The 19577-nt window shown below is 41.0% G+C and overlaps 1 protein-coding gene across 2 annotated transcripts in view; it reads left to right on the plus strand.

Moving 5' to 3' along the window:
* The window catches only part of rb1cc1 (RB1-inducible coiled-coil 1), a 195511-nt gene that overhangs the window by 150118 nt on the left and 25816 nt on the right, over positions 1-19577 (plus strand). For both annotated transcript variants that reach the window (XM_078540524.1, XM_078540525.1), the window contains 2 exons: positions 1480-1538; positions 10014-10141. In XM_078540524.1, coding sequence (XP_078396650.1) covers positions 1480-1538; positions 10014-10141 — 187 coding nt within the window. The remainder of the gene's footprint in view (positions 1-1479; positions 1539-10013; positions 10142-19577) is intronic.

Consider the following 19577-nt stretch of genomic DNA (forward strand, 5'->3'; position numbering starts at 1 on the left):
CTACACCACATGAACAGCATCAATTCAAAAAGGTGGCTTACTGCCACCTTTAAGGCAATTAAAGATGTGCAATAAATGCTGGCTTTGCCAGCAATGCCACATCCGTGCACAATTTTTTTTAAAATTGCAATATGTAATCAAGTTATATTTTCAAGAAAACAAATTTGAACTTTGAATGTGCTATTTTACTATTGGCTTGGCTCAGCAGTATTCTCTTGCCTCTGAGTAAGAAGATTTGAGAGTTTAAGTCTCACTCTGGGGTATGAACTAGGTTGTAAAACGTGAGGGTGTAGTGGAGTGTCGGAGCTGTCAGATGATCTGTTAAGCTAAAATGCCATTTGCCATTTTACTTGGATATAAAAAATCCTGTCGCATCTTTTGAAGAAGAGCAGTGAATTTTCCTGATATCCTGACTAACATTATCCTTCACAGTTACCACTAAAAGCAGGTTAACTGGTCAACTGTTTTATTGTTTTTGTTGGGTCCTTGCTATAAGCAAATTGTTTGCTGGTTTACTTAATAGTGACTATCCTTCAAAATAATACGTTTGAGAGAATTTAGAGATATCCTGAGGAGATGAACGATGGTTAAAGCATTGACAGATCCCTAACAGTTAATTAATAATGAGCATTGTTTTATTAGACAGTGTTTCTAACACCAGGTTGGTTGATGTCCTAGTGAACGCTTCAAAGTACTCATGGAACTCAGTTAATGCAGGAAGTTTCTTCAAATTTTCTACAGACGTTTTGAGATGTAGTCAATTTAGTTGTCGTTTAATTTTTTTATGTTATTTATTTTGATAGACTTGATAGATTGCATATTCACTGACTTCTTCCAGAGCCCACCTATGATTTGATGATCCCACAGCATTAATTTTATACCAAGAGAAGCATCTCCTATATTTGTGCTTTGTCATGTAAACAAAGCTTACAGAATCATAGAATGGTAACAGCAAAGAAGGAGGCTGTGACCTGCCATGCCCCTATCGGCTCTCTGTAAGATCAACTGAACTAGTCCTACTCACTTGCCCTTCACCACCACCACCCCCAGCCCGGCAAATCTTTTCTCTTTGGGTATTTATCCAATTCCCTTTTGAAAGCCATGACAAACTCCCTTCCCCACACTCTCGGGCAGTGCATCCCAGATCCTAACCACTTGCTATGTGTCAAAAAGGCTTTTTCTCATGTTGCTTTTGGTTGTTCTGCCAGTTGGTGTCCTCTTGTTCTTGACCCTTCTGCCAGTGGGAACAGTTTCTCCCTATCCACTTTGTTCAGACGCCTCATGATTATGAACACATTTGAGAGATAATTAGATAAACACTCAAAAGGAAATATTAAAGGTTATTGGAATAGTAGATTGAGATACAGTGTGAGACCAACACCAGCCCAGACAGCATACTGTTGTGCTTTGGCTGCAATGTACTTTTCTAAAATTTATGAAATTTTCTTGGGCTAATTGTTTTTCCTTCTGATTTTTCAGATGTCTCAGAGCATGTCCTCTGTATCTTCCAGACATTCTGACAAAATAGCTATTCGAGAGTAAGTATGTTCTATTTGTTAAAATGTATTGTTAGATATTCATTGATATGTTTTGTGATTGTATGTGTGGTTATTTACAATGTGTGGATTTAGCTACATAGAGAAACTAAGTCGCACAACTGATGTTGGATACTTTTAAGATTGGATTGAGCAGTTGCAGGATTGCGAAAATATTTTATTCTCCAAGTTACCTCCACCAAAGCACCCCGTTGCGTCTCTACTACCCCCCCCCACCTCAAACAACCCTTTAAAACCCTGGCTCAGATTTTGCGGTCAACAGTGAATGATTAGTTCTCCTTGCCCACAGACTTTCTATGGGATTTTTAACTGGACCTTGCATTTTTAGAAATACAAAGCAGTGCAGCACCCTCTGCAGAGCAGTTGGGAACCTATGTGAACAAGGCAGGCAATTATATATCTCAGAATCCTTACTGAGGTTGAATAAAAGCATGTGGGTTACTCGTATTTATAAATGGAGGATCAGAGTAAAGCAAAGAGGTCATGCTAAAACTATATAACTCACTAATTTTTCAGCTGGATGTTCTAAACATTGAGACACCAGATATCAGGCAAGATGTAAAAGCATTAGGAAGGATGTAGAGCAGGTTTATATTGGATCACATAGGACATATGACACAAACAGGCCATTATATGCTGACAACCAGTATATGCTGATATTTGTGGTCCACTTGCCCCTCCTCCCAAATCTACCCTTCAAATGCTTGTCTAGCATCCCCTTAAATGCATCCATACTATTCACCTTCAATCACTCCCTGTAATGGTGAGTTTCACATTCTTCCCATTCTTGGGTAAAAAACGTTTCTTCTGAATTCCCCATTGGATTTCTTGGTGACTATCTTATATTGACGGTCTCTACTTATGCTGTTCCCCACAAGAGGAAATATTCTCTCCATATCCACTCTATCACAGCCCATCATAATTTTAAAGACCTCTATTAGGTCACCCCTCAACCTTCCTTCTTTTTGCAAGGAGAATAGAGACCCAGCCTGTCAATCCTTTCCCCATATGTATACCCACGCATTTTTGGTATCATCCTTGTAAATCATCTCTGCACTTACTCCAGTGCCTTCATATCCTCTTCATAACATGGCAACCAGAACAGCATGCAATACACTAAGCATGGCCTCACCAAGGTTCGAAACGGATTTTAGTATACCTTCCTTACTTTTAATTTTATTCAAGGTTTGCAAAGATATTGCTTTGAATGAGGGGTTTCTGTTATATGTTGGTAAAGTTATGCCTGTTCTCTTTAGGAACAGAGCTAGGAGGTGACATAATAGGGGTTTTCAAGATGATGAGAGATTTTGCTATAGAGTAAATAGGGGGTATAAAAAATTACATATTAAATAACTACATATCATGGATTCAAGATCATTGGCAAAAGATCTAGAGGGGAGATGAGAAATTTTCCTCATAATTGTCAGAATCTAGAACATTGTACCTGAAAAAAGGTATTGGGAGCCAATTCCATAAATATCTTTAAAAAGTAGTTGAAGACGAACTGGGGATGAGGGACTAAGCACAACTGCCCTTTCAAAAAGGCGTGACAGGCTGAAGCCTTCTTCTCTGCTGTAAATTTCTATGATTCTTGACCAAGTCTGAACCAGGAAATATGGGATTGTTCAATGATGGAACATGTAACAAAAGGGTAATAGAGAGAGTCAAAGACAGATGGGATTAAAAGCGAGTGATAAAAGAGATAGAGAGCAAAAGTTTTAAAAATGGTCATTTTTAATTTTTTTAAAACTCCTAACAACACACATTTAAAATCTGAAGGAATGGGACACCACATTTGTAAGGGTTAATTTTCAGTGCCAGAGAAGTTGTTTGGTAGTACTTGAAACTTATCTCACAGTTAAAATTCATTCATACTTGAATTGACAAGCCCTAACCCATAATGGCATATTTAGCAGGAATGTATCATGCAAGCACCCATACTTCGTTCTGGTTCATTTCTTTCAATGGAGGGTCTCTGGGCAAAATACTGGTATTGTACAGCTTATGTAGCTGTAGGGCAACTTAAACAGCAACTTCCTGATTTCCACATTTAACCGTGTGCATGGTCACCAGAAGTTGCTGTCCAATTTACTCTTTAAGAACCGTGAACACTGGTGGTTTTACCGTTATTTCTACTACAAAATCTTTTTGGTAGGGATTGCTGGATAGCTACCTGTATTAGAAATATTGAGCAATTGAATTTTTTTCCCTTCCCAATTTTGTGTCTCAGATTACTGAACCATCATCACATCTTTGCTCTCCTTATTTTTGATTATCTGCAACTTGGATTTGTGACACTTTCTTGTTTATCTCAGCAAGACGATAGAAAACGGAATGACTTCCTCCTGACCAGATGGTTAAGAGATTTGAGTTCCAGCATCGTCTCACTTTCCTTTGCACGCCATTGAAAAAAACTAGCTTGATCAGTTCTCACTTCAGCCTCTGGATGGAGTGGTTCACTTCAATATGATAAAGGAACAGCCTGCAACCTTATCTGCTTTGGCGTGGAAAATGAGGAAAAGTTAGGGCACAAAGTACCACTTATTTGTATTAATGGAACAAGTCCATCAGGAAAACATTTTGCTTAAAGCTGAAACAAGATCAGAATTTAAAACATCAGGAGAGTACAGATAAGTTAATGCTTCAGAATTAACCTTTCATTAGAACTATTGAAGATTAAAGTTAATATTGGACAACTTAAAGCAAAAGTTTGTTATACATATGATTGTTGCAAGACTGGTCTTGATTTGCCCAGTACAATGATTTAGAAGTAAAATAAATTTTAGTGGCTGACTTAGATGTGCTATTAACCAATATTGAAAAAATCAGAATGTTTATTATTTCATGATTCAAAGCATTTTTTTCATGTTGACATTTGTTAAAAAATCAGGTCCGATAACATTCTGATCATTACACTTGCAGTGCAGTACCTGTTCTTTAACTATCTGGATGGAAAAAAGATCATCTTCTGCCTGCAAAACAAAGACTCTGAGGTTTCAATCATTAACAAGACCACCTTCCTAACTAACTTATGGTCTATCCCGGGGTAAATAAAGGCCCAGATCTTCCAATACCTGGATAGTCGGAGACCGAATGTATCCCCCCCAAAAATACTCCACAGCACTCTTCAGAAATCCCAACGCAGTGATTCTGTCAGAATTGCCCAGAACATTTGAGCTTCCAATGGGCAATTCCCCTGCTCCTCTGGACCCTCCAAAAAAGTCCAATTCTGAGTGAGAGTCGGAGTCTTCGGATAGTTCTGGTTTATTTATCTGGTTGGGTACCTAGGAAATGCTAGACAAATTAAAACTTAGTCCAACACCTGGCTAATTACAGAACTGATCTTCTAATCACTCTATCTGACCCCTACTCCCTCTGACACTATTGGATGGCCCCTAACCCTCTCCCTGACACCCCCATCTCTTTTCCCCCCACCCCCCCTGAATCGACCCGACCCCATCAGCTGACTAACCCCCGATCGTCCGACACTACCACCACCCACCGCCCCCCCCCCCGAACTGACTTGACTAACCCCTACCGCCTGACTACCCCCACCGATCTGACCCCACTCACCTTAGCCCTTCACCCATCACAACCTTCTCTCTGTAGCTTTACAAAGAAACTTCGAGACATTTAAACTCTTCCTTACTAGAATATGGGAGCTAGTGCTATAAAAAGGGGGCATTGTTTCTGTATGGATTCTCTCTGCTACTCCCTCTGAGGTTTCCTGCACTGACTGTGCTCTGCAAAATCCATTGGACGATTGCCCTGAAAAATGAGAGGAAGGTTAAGTGTGCTTTTTTTGTTGTTGTTGATCAGGATTGGAAATAGAGGTCCCAACCCTGAATGAAAGATTCTAGCCAAAACCCTAGCTCTCTCACCAAAGCAGGCTGTAATTCACAGCTCCAGATCCTCTAGCCCCCTGCCACACACTTCTGCCATTCTTGATCTGTTTTCACAAGTGTTATTTGGCACTATCTCAAAAATGCATCCTTTTTTTGTAGTATTTTCTTCTTCATTTTGGCAAAGTTTTCAACTTCTTCTAGAACCTCATTGAAACTTACAAAATCCTTACAGGGTGTGACTGGGTTGATGTGGATAGGATATTTCCTCTGACTGGTGAGTCTAGAACCAGGGAACACAGTCTTAGAATAAGAAGGAGGCCATTTAAGACAATGAGGAGAAATTTCTTCACTCAAAGGGTGGTGAATCTTTGGAATTCACCAGAGGGCTGTGGAAGCTTAATCATTGAGTATGTTCAATGCCAAAATTGATAGATTTCTGGATACTAATGGCATCGAGAGTTATGGGGATCATGGGGGAAAAATGGCGTAATACATAGCTAATAAGATAAAAGCAAAATACTGCGGATGCTGGAAATCTAGAACAAAAACAAAAATACCTCCACCGTCATAATATCACCACCGTCAACACCCCTTTGTCCTTTTGTCTATGTCTCTTCTTGGCCTCCACCTATCACTGGCCCCCTATTGAGCTCTACCTGTCCCACCCACCCCTCTCTACCAGCTTATATTTCATCACATTTCTATATGTCTTAGTTCTGATGAAGGGTCATACGGACTCGAAACGTCAGCTGTATCCCTCTCCGCAGATGCTGTCAGACCTGCTGAGTTTTTCCAGGTATTTTTGTTTTTGTATGTAGCTAATAAGCCCTGACCTGTTTGAATGGCAGAGCAGGCTGGATGTGCCAAATGGCCTACTCCTGCTCCTATTTCCTATGTTCCTAATAACTTTGTTAATCCAGCTTCCCATTTCAAGTTCAAACAGTTTCCCCACATCACGCCATTTTGCTCTATTTACCGTCTCTACAAGTTTACTTCAATTCACATGATGGTCATTCCTTCAGTGTGGACTTTCTTTTTCCAAAATGGCCCCAAAAATGTGAATCCTTCTCACCACCTCAACCCTGCAATCACATATGACTCTGTAAATTTTCTTATACCATGCAAGGGAAACAATACAGGGACGACCACCCTTGAGATGTTTTTCAATCCATTAACTGTTTTTTTAAAGACACTCTGCATTACCTCAAGATGTCCCTAACCGGACCCCCAAGTTTTTGGTAAGATCTGGTTAGGGACCAATAACATTTTGTTTAAAAGTAGAAAAAATATGAGTTTCAAGAAACTTGTTAAAAGGAAATTGGATTGCTACCATAGAAAATAAATAATGTGCAAGGTTACAGGAATAAAGCAGGGGAGTGGAGCTAGGTGAAAGGCTCTTTCAGAGAGCCAGTGCTGATTCGATGGGCCTTCTGCACTATAATGATTCTGAGAATAAAGCCACAAGAATCCACAGATTTTGAACAAACTTTGATACAAGGTCAGAAAGATAAAACAATTTATATCTATCTTATACTCCTAATATTCTGGGTTAATATGAGGTACACGTCAATTAACCGGCAAACTGTGGCTGAAAACACCACACTGTACAATCAATAGCAGGTGCGACCAAGACAGGGTCCGTGGATTTTCTCAACAACCCATCCAAACGTCAGTAAATAATGAGTCAACCAATCTCACTGAAACTCTGTCCCTCCCTCACAAAGTATTCCAGTCCTCATCTTCAAAGATCTCACTTTGAAATTCTCTCCAAAAGTCACTCCAACTCAGACAATCTCTACGATGGCTCACCTCCCAGGGTTTCAATCTCGCCTCAAGAGACTACGTTCCCCTGGATTCCCAAGTCTGCATCCAGCACCAACTCACAAGCACAACTTCTGCTCTTTGGCCATACCAAGCAAAATACTACTATTCCAGTGGCCCACAGCACAAAGTCTTCAACCTTCTGTTGCCTCCTTCGATCACCAGGGCTTCTCCTGTGTCCTTTTTGATTGCCAGGGCTGCTCCTGCGCCCTCTTTGAGCATTACTTAAGGTCTGTCAACCGTAGCCCCTTTTCTGCTTGTAGCCTCATTCTCTGCCCTTCTTTCTTCTTAACTATACCCCTCTTCCTTTGAGACCTTTCCCTGTCTCCTGTCCGGGACTCCTCCCTGGTTATAGCCCTCCGTTCCCATGTCCCATGACCACATTTTCATGCAGGCGCACTGGGCCCGTCCTTAGCCCAGAAAACTACAAAATGTTGGATTGTGCATGTCCTGCCTGCCCCCAGCCCGCGCATACACAGTACTCCTGAGGTCTGTCGTGACTTTGGAGTTCCTGGCCCTTGCTCCACAAGAAGGTAAGTCTAGGCCTCATAACAGAAAAAGAACTTTTCTCTAAATGCACCTTAATACTAAAATTAAACAGAATTAAACACTTTCCAAAGATGAACTGCTGAAGCTAAACTATACACTTTACCTGCTTTTCACATGTGACTGTCCTCTTGTAACTTGAGGCATATTGCAGTAAATAGTCATTCAAATTATCATCCAAAGGTTGCTGTTGATTTTCTACTACCCTAGGGTAATAAATATTAAGTATGCACCAGTACAATGCAGCGCTTCAGCCCAACATCAGACCCTAGGTTTTCTCGAGCACCTCTTGAAGAAGCAGCTTTTGCAGTTTTATCCATAACAGAGAAACTGGCCTGTAGGAGTTTTTGAAGGAATTATCCAATGTGGTTTGGTCCAAGCAGAAAAATAGACCATTTGGCCCAGTTGGTCAATGTCAGTGTTTATACTTCACACGAGTTTCCTCCTACTTCTCTTTACTTAACCCTATCAACATGTCCTTCTATCCGTTTCTCATGTTTATTTAGTTTCCTCTTAAATGGATTTATGCTGTTTGCTTCAGCTGCTCCATTTTGTAGCAAGTTCCACATTCTAACCATTCTCTGGATAGAAAAGTTTCTCTTGAATTGTTTACTATATCCTTCTTAGACCCAGTGTCCAGTTGTCCTTATGCTTCTGTGTACTGCCTTGGATCACTGTCCTATATTAAGAGGGGTATGATCAAAATGTTTGAGGTTTCCCAAGAGTTTTATTTCATTAACCAAGACTGGTGTAATTCATCCTTAACGAGAAGAGACTGGCAGCTAACAAAAAGAAATCCTGAAGTCTTCTATAGGAGTATAAATAGAAAAGGATGGTAAGAGGAGAAATGGGACCGATTGAGGACCAAGACAGGGATTTATGCATGGAGGCGGGGGCATGGCTGAGGTATTAAATGAATAATTTGCATCCATCTTTACCATGGAAGAAAATGCTGCCCTGGGAATGGTGAAAGAGAAGGTAAGTCAGACATTAGTAGGGCTTTTAATTGATGAGATGGTATTGGGATGATAGGCTGCCTGTACTTAGTTGATGAGGCATCAGGACCGCTGAGATGCATCCAAGGATACTGAGGGAAGTGAGAGTGGAAATTGCAGAGGCATTGACCATAGTTTTCCAATCTTCATTAGACTCCAGGTGGTTGTGGTAGAGAACTGGAGATTTGCAAATGCTTGCACCCTTGTTCAAAAAAGGGTGTGAAGCTAAGCCCAGCAACTACAGGCCAGTCAGTTGAACTTTAGTGGTGGGGAAGGTTCCGGATACAATAATTTGGGGCAAAATTAATAGTCACTTGGGAAATTGCAGGTTAATTAAGGAAAGCCGGCATGGATTTGTTAAGGGCAAATTATGTTTAACTAACTTGCTTAAGTTTTTTGATGAGGGTAACAGAGGGTTGTTAATGCTGTTGATGTGGTGTGCATGGACTTCCAAAAGGCATTTGATAAGGTGCCGCGCAACAGACCTGAACACAGTTAGAGCTCACGGAATAATAGGGACAATAGGAACATGGATACCAAATTAACTCAGTGACCGGAAGCAAAGAATTTTGGTGAAGAGTTGTTTTTTAGACTGGAGGAAGGTTTATAGTGGAGTTCCCCAGTGAACAGTGTTGGGACTCCTCTTCCTGATATATATTAGTCACCTATACCCTGGTGTAAGAGGCAGAATTTCAAAATTTGCACATGATTTGAAACTTGGTATTGTGAACTGAGAAGAATAGTGTAGAACTTCAAAAGGACATACAAGTTGGTGGAAAGAGTGGACAAGTGGCAGATGAAATTAAATACAGAGAAGTGTGAAGTGATTCATTTTGGTAGGTAAAATGCGGAGAAACAATATAAGATAAAAGGTACAATTCTAAAGTGGATGCAGGAGCAGAGAGAAACCTGAGTATAAATTTGCATGCATCATTGAAGGTGGCAGGACAGGTTGAGAGGTTAATAAAGCATCCTAGGCCTTATCAATAGGGGCATAGAGTACAAAAACAAAAGTTAAGTTCAACCCATATTAAACACTGGTCCAGCCTCAACTGGAGTATTGTATCCAGTTCTGGACGCCATACTTTAGAAAGGATGTGAAGGCATTGGAGAGTTAAATTAAGTTTTGAACTCCTGCATCCTTGTTCTTTGAACATTTTAGGTTACTGATACGTAACCAGTTTGGAATTTGAGCACGAGTTTAGTAATGTTCAAATTTACCATTGATATTTTATTGTTTTCTCTTACAGTTTCCAAGTTGGTGATTTAGTGCTTATTATCTTGGATGAACGTCATGATAACTACGTTCTATTTACTGTTGGTCCAACCCTTTACTTCCTGCATTCAGAGTCATTGGGAGCATTGGATCTTAAGCCAGGTGAGCTAGTACGGTTTTGAAGAAATGTATTTATTTATCATGCAAATTGGGGAGAAAAATAATGTGTCCTTTTAACTTACTGGCATTGTACAGATGTCATGTGTTCATTCTTTTATATATGAGCATAGAGGGCTTGTTACTTAAGTGCACTTCAGTTGTTTTCATATCACTAGCAACAGTCAACAAATGGTGTAATTGTTTACTTTTTTAAGTAACATTCAAGGTATTTACAACATGAATAGAATATGAATAATAGGAAAGACAGGTAAATAACTAAAGTGTAATTGGTACCCATATTGCAAGGTTTTCAGATTGAAGCCTTTCATTTTAACAGGTTTGCCAGCATTTCCTAATTAAGTATTCAACAGACGTTAGGTGGATGAGTATTGGGACCTTGCCCGAACTCAGGTTTTTATTGAGTAATTTTCTCTACTTGCCACTTAGCAAATGATGAATGCAGGTAAATGATTTATCTATTGATGAAAAAAGAGACATATTGTCAAAGCTTTTCATCTTGCCCTTATCAGGATAGATGCAAGAATGCCAAATTCAAAGGAGAGCAACAATTTAGACTGCATGAAAAAAGAGTGGTGATTTGTTCGCAAGACAAATCTGATTAGTCAAGGCATTGCCATGGAGAAAGCATCAATGAAACAATAGCAACACGAGTGATATTTTCCACTAACAGGATGCTGCTGTCAAGTCAAAAAAGACTTTCTACCTACTACACAAATAAATAATGCGGTATATGAATTTCAGTCCTGGTATGATGCCAGGTATGTAGGCCGTACATCCCAGTGCTTGGTGAATCATATCAAACAGCACGTCCCTTCGGCTGCTTGCAATAGGCAAAGTACTGACTGTACTCAACCAGCCTCTGCTTGCAAAACTCAGAACAAATGTCAAACATTAGATGTGATTCGGCAATAGAGTTGTTTAGTACGTCCTGTCCGAAGTATGCTAAGAATCAGGCTAACAACCAATTTAAGATTATCAATCGAGCTTGCAATATGGCTCACTCTCACTTGCTAGAAGCTACATATATTCATATGTAGGAACCTGTCCTCTGCAGGTGAAAGGCACGTGTCCAGACATTGCATCTCTTTTGAATTAAACAAAAGCTTGAGGGACAGCAGTTCCCCAGTGCATTCTCCATTACAAGGCTCGACCAGAATCGACTTGCCAACCAACCAGCACTGTTTTCTTATACAGTCTTAATTGTGGCTCTCTATGAAATGTTGGGATTTTTGCGCCTGTCCTGATGAGTGCAAGGCAAAAGGTTTCAACAGCTTGTCCCTTTTTTGTCAGTAATACTCAAGTTCCATACTACCACGTGACTAAATGCTTTATGCTTATTGTGGCTGAAGCCTCAACAATTCATTACTGGATTATTTAAATTCACCCACCCCTCCATATGTGAACACCTTTATGGGGAAGATTTTATGGGGAATAAGAGTTGGGGAGTGGGGGGGTTGGTGGGATGGGTGAGGGTTGATGGCGAACTGTCAGTGTTCACCCTCATTAACCCTCTGAAAGTGACCACAATTTCAGGATGTCAGGCATAGGCACAAGAAATAGGAGCAGGAGTATACCATACAGCCTGTTGAGCCTGCTCTATCATTCAATATGGTCATGGCTGATCTTAGCCCCAACCCCATTTCCCTGCCCGCTCTCCAAATCCCTTAATTCGCTGAAACACCAAAAATCTGTCTATCCCAGCCTTAAATATACTCAACGATGGAGTATCTACAACACACTGAAGTAGAGAATTTCAAAAATTCGCAACTTTTTGAGTGCAGTAATTTCTCCACATCTCAGCCCTAAATGATTGGCCTCTTATCCTGAGACTGTTCCCCAACCAGTGGAAACAATCTCTCAGCATTTATCCTATCAAGCGCCCTTGGAATTTTATAGGTTTCAATGAGATCTCCTCTCATTCTTATAAACTCCAGAGAATATATGCTCAATTTACTTAGCCTTTCATCACAGGATAACTGCCCTTCATTCCAGGAACCAATCTAGTGAACCTTCACTGAAATGTCTACAATGCAAATATATGCTTCCTTAAATGTGGAGACCAAAACTGCACACAGTACTCCAGCTGCAGTCTCAACAAAATCCTTACAACTGTAGCAAGACTTCTTTATTCTTGCACTCCAGTACCCTCGCAATAAAGGTGAACATGCCATATGCCTCCTTGATTGCTTGCTGTACCTATATGCCAACTTTGTATTCCTTGTGCAAGTCTCTTTGAACGTCAACACTTACAAGTTTCTCACCTTTTTAAAACATTTTCTGCTTTTCTATTCTTTCGACAGAAGTGAATAACTTCACATTTCCCAACATTATACTCCATCTGCCATCTAGTTGCCCACTCAGTTAACCTGTCTGTATCTCTTTGCAGCCTCTGTGTCTCCCCACAGCTTACCTTCTCACCAAGCTTCTTATCAGCAAACTTTAATGTGTCATTCTGTGTCTCTTCATCAAAGTCATTAGATGAGAGTGACTGCCCTTGACATCAAGGCACAGCATTTGACCTAGTATGGCATCAAGGAGCCCTAGCAAAACTGGAGTCAATGGGAATCAGGGTGGGAGGGAAACTCACCGCTGGTTGGAATCATACCTAGCACAAAAGATGGTTGTGGTTGTTGGAAGTAACTCATCTCAGACTCAGGACACCACTTCAGGAGATCCTCAGCGTAGTGACCTAGGCCCAACCATCATCAGCTGCTTCATCAATGACCTCCCTTCCATCATAAGGTCAGAAGTGGGGATGTTCACTGGTGATTATACAATGTTCAGCATCACTCACGACGACTTGGATACTGAAGCAGTCCATGTCCAAATGTAGCAAGACCTGGACAATATCCAGGCTTGGGCTGACAAGTGGCAAGTAAAGTTTATGCCACATAGGTTCCAGGCAATGGCCATCTCCAGCAAGAGAGAATCCAACCATTGCCCCTTGACATTCAATGGCATTTACATCACTGAAACACCCACTATCAACATCCTGGGGGGTTAACATTGACCAGAAAATGAACTGGACTTGGCATATAAATTCTGTGCCTATAAGAGCAGATCAAAGGTTAGGAATCCTGCGGCGGGTAGCTCACTCCCTTACTCCCCAAAGCCTGTCCACCATCTACAAGGCACAAGTTAGGAGTGTGATGGAATACTTTATACTTGCCTGGATAAGTGCAACTCCAATAACGCTCAAGAAACTCAACAACATCCAAAACAAAGCAGCCTGCTTGATTGACACTGCAACCTCAAACATTCACTCCCTAACCACCAACACACAATCGCAGCAGTGTGTACTACCTGCAGGATGCACAGCAGGAACTCACCAAGGCTCCTTGTGCAGCACCATCCAAACCCACAACTGCTATCATCTAGGACAAGTGCAGCAGATGCATGGAAACACCCACCTGCAAGCTCCCTCCAAACCACACAAAATCCTAACTTGGAAATATATTGCCATTCTTTCACTGTCACTGGGTCAAAATCCTGGAACTCCCTCACTAACTGTGTTGTGGATGTACCTACACCACATAGACTGCAGCAGTTCAAGAAGGCAGCTCACCAGCACCTTCTCAAGGGCAGTTAGGGTTGGGCAATAAATTCTGGCCTAGCCAGCAACACCCACATCCCATGAATTAATAAAAAATAGACTGTAAATAGTTGACGCCCCAGCACTGACCCTTGTGGCACTCCAATTTTCATTGCCTTCTAGCTTGAAAAGCCCTGTTTATACCCACTCTCTCCTTTCTATCTGTTAACCAGTCCCTACCCATGCTAAAATGCTACCTCAACTCCAAGGGCCCTTATCTTGTCTATTAAACCTCTGTGAGGCACCTTATCGAATGCCTTATGGAAATCGAGTTATACTAGATCTATTGGTTCCCCTTTATGTAACCTATTAGTTATAACTTCAAAAAACTCAAATTTGTCAAACAGGATTCCCTCTCAGTAAAACCATGTTGACGACTTCTAATCATACTATGCTTTTCCAAATGCATTGTTAAGACTTCCTTAATAATAGATTCCAACATTTTCCCAACAGCTGATGTTAGACTAACTGGCCTGTAGTTCACTGTTTTCTCTGTACCTCCTTTCTTGAAAACTGATGTAACATTTGCCAACCTCCAATCTAGTGGGACCACTCCTTAATCTAAGGTATTTTGAAAAGCCATAGCCAATGCATCCACTATCTCTGCAGCTATCCCTTTTAGAACCCTAGAGTGCAGGTCAGCAGGTACCAGACTTTAGTCCCTCATGTTTCACCACTACTTTTTCTCTGCTGATGTTAATTTCCTTAATTTCCTCACTCTTTTTAGCCCCTAGGTTATCATCTATTTCTGGTATGAAACTTACGTCTTCTACTGTGAAGACCAATACAAAATATTTGACGTCTGTTATTTCCTCACTCCCCATGATAACTTCTGTTGCCTCTGCTTCTAAGGGACCAACGTTTACTTTAGCTACTTTGTTCCTCTTTATGTACTGAAAAAGCTCTTGCAATCTATTTTTATGTTCCTAGCTAGGTTACTCTCATGTTCTATTTTTTCCCTTTTTATCAACCTTTTGGTGGCCCTCTGCTGATTTCTAAAACATTTCCAATTCTCAGACTTGCTACTGTTTTATGCAACATTGTAAGCCTCTTCTTTTAATCTAATACTGTCCATAACTTCTTGAGTGAGCCATGAATGGGTCGGTTGGGTTTTTGTTTTTTGTCGCTGAGTTTATGTTTCTCAATGGAGTGTATTTTTGTTGAAGATTTTGAACTATTTCTTTAAATGTTCATTTAACTCCATACCTTTACTTACCCAGTTAACCTTAGTCAATTCTCTCCTCATACCTATGTAATTGGCTTTAAATTTAACATTCTTGTTTGTGATTGGAGTACGTTACTTTCAAACTTACATGGAATTCAATGGTATTATGATCACTGTTCCCCAGACGATCTTCTACCACGACTAATTAACGCTGCTTCATTACACAATACTAAATCTAAGACAGCTTTATCCCTGGTTGGTTCCACAACATATTGCTTCAAAAAACTGTAATGAAAGTGTTGTACAAACTTATCTTCTAGACCACTCTTACCAATTTGTCCCAGTCTATATGAAAGTTAAAGTCCCCCACAATTATTACATTGTCTTTGTTACAACCTCCAATAATGCCTTATTTAATGCTCTGCCCAATGGTATAACTACTGTTAGGGGGCCTATAAACTACTTCCACCAGTGTTTTCTGACTCTTCGCATTCCTGGCTTTCCTCCATATTGATTTTGCTTCATGATCTCCTAAGGCCCAATCCTTCCTCACTAATGCCCTTATGTCGTCTTTTATTATCAGGGCTACCCCTCCTTCGCTGTTCTGTCTGTCTCCCCTAAATATTATGTCCCCTGGAATATTTATTTCCTTGATCACCTTGTAACCATGCCTGAGTAATGGCAATTAAATCTAAATCCTTTATTGCATGGGAGAAGGTGGCATAGCGGTAATGTCAATGGACTCATAATCCAGAGGCCCAGGTTTATACTCTGGGGATCTGGGCTCAAATCCATATTTTTTTTTAAAAATAAATCTGGAATATAAAGCTAGTCTCAGTAATTGTGACCATGACAACTATCATCGATTGTCATAAAAACCCACCTGATTCAGTGATGTCCTTCAGGGAAGGAAATCTCCCACCCTTACCCAGTCTGGCCTAAAGCCTGACCCACAGCAATGTGGTTGACTCTTAACTGCCCTCTGAAATGGCCCATCAAGCCACTCAGTTTCAAGGATTATTACATGATGTCTCGTCAGCAAGCAACACCCACATTCCATGAATGAATAAAAAAGAACTTGCACCACTGGTTCGTCTATCTTATTGTGAACACTGTCAAATAAAGAACCTTTAATTTAATTTTTTCAAATCCCCTTCCTAACCCACTCTGTCTGTCTTTACTATATCTGCTATACTGTCCTGATGCCTCGGCTTTTCTCATTAGATTTCTAAATCACCCGAGCCCTCCGCTGCACCCACTCGCGTTAGTTTAAACTCCTATCCTAGTTATACGATTGACCAGGATACTGGTGCCAATCTGGTTTAAGTGGAGCCCATCCCAATGGAATAGCTCACTCTTCCCAAAAACCTATTGCCAGTGCCCCACGAATCAAAACCCCTTCTGTCCGCACCACTCTTTGAGCCACACGTTCAATCTGCTTGACCCAATGCCAATTTGCCCGTGGCTCAGGTAATTATCTCTGGATTGTTATCTTTGATGTTCTGCATTTTAATTTGGTCCCTAGCTCCCCAAATTCTCTTGGGTTGAACCAGGAATGATGCTCTGCTATGTTGTTGATTCCCATATAGACCGCAACAACTGGATCCTCCCCCTCCTGCTCCAAATTCCTCTCCAGCCATGAGATGTCCTTAACCCTGGCACTGGGTAGACAACACAACCTTAGGAGCTCCTGGTCGCAACTGCAGAGAACAGTATCTATCCCCTGACTATACAGTCTCCTATCAGTACCACATTCCTCTTCGCTGCACCCACTTGAATGGCATCCTTTGCTCTGGTGCCATAGTTAGTCTGCTCATCCACCTTGCAGTCCTTCTTATCCGCACAGGTAGCAAGCACCTCATACATGTTGGACAAAGTCAGGGGCCATCATTACTTGCTGGTTCTCCGACCTGCCTGACATGCAGTCCCACCCCCCTGTCCCTGATCATTGGCCGACTCTAAAATTCTGCCTAACCTAAGGGGTATGATTGCCTCCTGGAACTAAAGATCCAGGTAACTCTCTCACTCCTTAATGCCCGCAACTCAGACTCCAGCTCAACAACTCTCAACCAAAGTTGCCTAACCCGAGGACACTTTCTGCAGATATGGTTGTCCAGGATTGCAGTGCTTCCACCGATTCCCACGTGTTGCAGTCACAGTACACCACCATCCCATGTGTATGTCCCAATCTTTAATTTGTTCTATTTTCAAAGAAAAAGTGATTGTGTTTTAATGTTTTTAATTTCCTGTTTGGGGATCTTTGAAAATCAGTCATTATGGGACAGAAAAAGTTCTTCATACCTAGAGCTATTCTGGTGAATCTCCTCTACACCCTCTCCAGGACCTTCACATCCTTCCTAAATTGTAGTGACCAAAACAGGTTGCAGCACTATAGTTGTGGCCTAACCAGAGGTTCAGCATAACTTCTCTGCTTTGGTACTCATGCCTCTGTTTATAAAGCTCAAGATCACACATGATTTGCTAACTACTCTCTCAATATGTCCAACCACCTTCAAAGATGTATGCACATGAACCCTGAGGCCGCTCCATCCCTGCAAACTCTTTAAAACTGTATCAACAAGTCTACATTGTCTCTCCCTATCCCTTTTGCCAAAATACATCACCTCATCTCCATTAAATTCCATCTGCCGCTTGTCTTCCCATTCTGCTAGCCTATGTTCTGTTGCGGTTGATTGATAGCACCCTCACCACCACAAGTCCAAGTTTTGTATCACAGACAAATTGAAATTTTAACCCGTCTTCTAATATCCAAGTTATTAATACATATTAAAAAGCAGTGGTCCTAGCTGGGTCCGTTGGGGAATACCGTCGTCTGCCATGCTGCAGTCTGAGAAACAACCATTTACCATGACCAAAAGTAAAGCAAAATACTGCGAATGCTGGAAATCTGAAATAAAAACAAAGTGCTGGAAATACTCAGCAGGTCTGGCAACAGAGAGAAACAGAATTGACGTCAAGGCGAATATGACTTCTTTAAGAACAAATGCTGTCAGACCTGCTGAGTATTTCCAGCACTTTATTTTTATTTACCATGACTGGCTGTTTTCTGTCCTTAAGCCAATTTTTTATCCAAGCTGACACCAACTCTCCTATTGAGTGTCAATTTTGTTAATACTTTGTCAAATGCTTTCTTAAAATCCACTACATTCCCTTCATCAATGTTCTCTGTTACTTCATCAAAAAATTTGATTAGATTAGTCAAACACAATACTGGCTTTCGTTAATTAACTCAAACCTCTCCAAGTGCCATTAATGTAGTTACTGTGGATGTCCTTGCACCCTTTCTTGAACATGGGTGTCAGATTGCCACTGTCCAATCCTGTGGCACCTCCCCCATGCCTAGGGGAGATTGGAAGATTATGGTAAGCCCTTCCACTCTCTCCACTCCCACTTCCCTTTAGCAACCTGGGTTGCAAGCTGTCCAGACCAGATGACTTACCCAGTCTAAGCACATCCAGCCTTTCCAGTACATCCTCCCTTTCAGTTTTCACGCCATCCATTGCCTCTACCATCTCTGCTTCTACCAATATTTTATCAGCAGCCTCTTCCTTAGTAAAGACTGATAGAAAGTACTCAAGCATTCTAGCCTTGATCTGTGCCTCTAAGCATATATCTTTGTCACCAATTGGCTTCACCTCATTTGTTACTACCCGCTCCCGAATTACATGTCAGTAGAAGATTTTTAGGTTATCTTATATATTAACAGCCATTCTGTTCTTATTCTGTGTTTACCAGTCTTATTTCCCTCTTCACTTTTCTTACTGTACTCACACTTATTGTATTTGTCCTGGTTCTCGTTGTAGAATTCATCTAGCATGCATAATACATCTTTTTTTGTTTCACCATATTCTCCATCTACCTTGTCATCCAAGGAGCCCTGGCTTTGGTCCTCTTGCTTCTCCCTCCTTGTTGGAATGTATCTAGACTGTACCCAAAACAGCTCTTCCTTATAGATGACCCATTGTTCCATTATGCTGTCTTGTCCCATTGAGAATAGCCCTCTTCCAATTTGGAAGTTTATTTTAGATTGTTCTTTGCTTTTCTTCATCACTAAACCGTATGATGATCACTCTTACTCAAGTCTTCTTCCACAGGCACTTAACCCACTTGGCCCACCTCATGGCGCAGCACCAGATCCAGCAATGCCTCCTTCCTAGTTGAACTCGGAACATACTGGTCTAGGAAATTCTCGAACACATTTCAGAAATTTATCCCCTTCTATTCCCTTTACTCTAACATTATCCCAACTGATATTTGGGCAATTAAAGTCTTCCAATATCACCTCCACTCTAGTCCTTGCACATCTGATTTCCCTGCAGATTTACTTCTCTCTTTATCACTATTTGGAGGCCAATAGAATATCCTCAGTAGCATGATCATACCCACTTTGTTTCTCAACTCTAACCAAATGGATTCTCGCCGTGCCATCTTAAGGATATCCTCTCTTTCCAACATTACAATGTCTTCCCTAATAGTACTGCCACCTCACCTGTTCCTCTCCCTATCTTTTTTGAACACTTTGTATCTGTGAAGATTAAGCACCTGGTCCTCTCCATTTTTAAGTCACTTTTCCATTATTACCGCTAAGCTATATTCCCACCTGCAAATTTACATTTGTAGCACACCAACCTTATTTACCA

The sequence above is a fragment of the Cetorhinus maximus genome, chromosome 4 (assembly GCF_964194155.1).
Source record: "Cetorhinus maximus chromosome 4, sCetMax3.hap1.1, whole genome shotgun sequence".
Classification (NCBI taxonomy): Eukaryota; Metazoa; Chordata; class Chondrichthyes; order Lamniformes; family Cetorhinidae; genus Cetorhinus; species Cetorhinus maximus.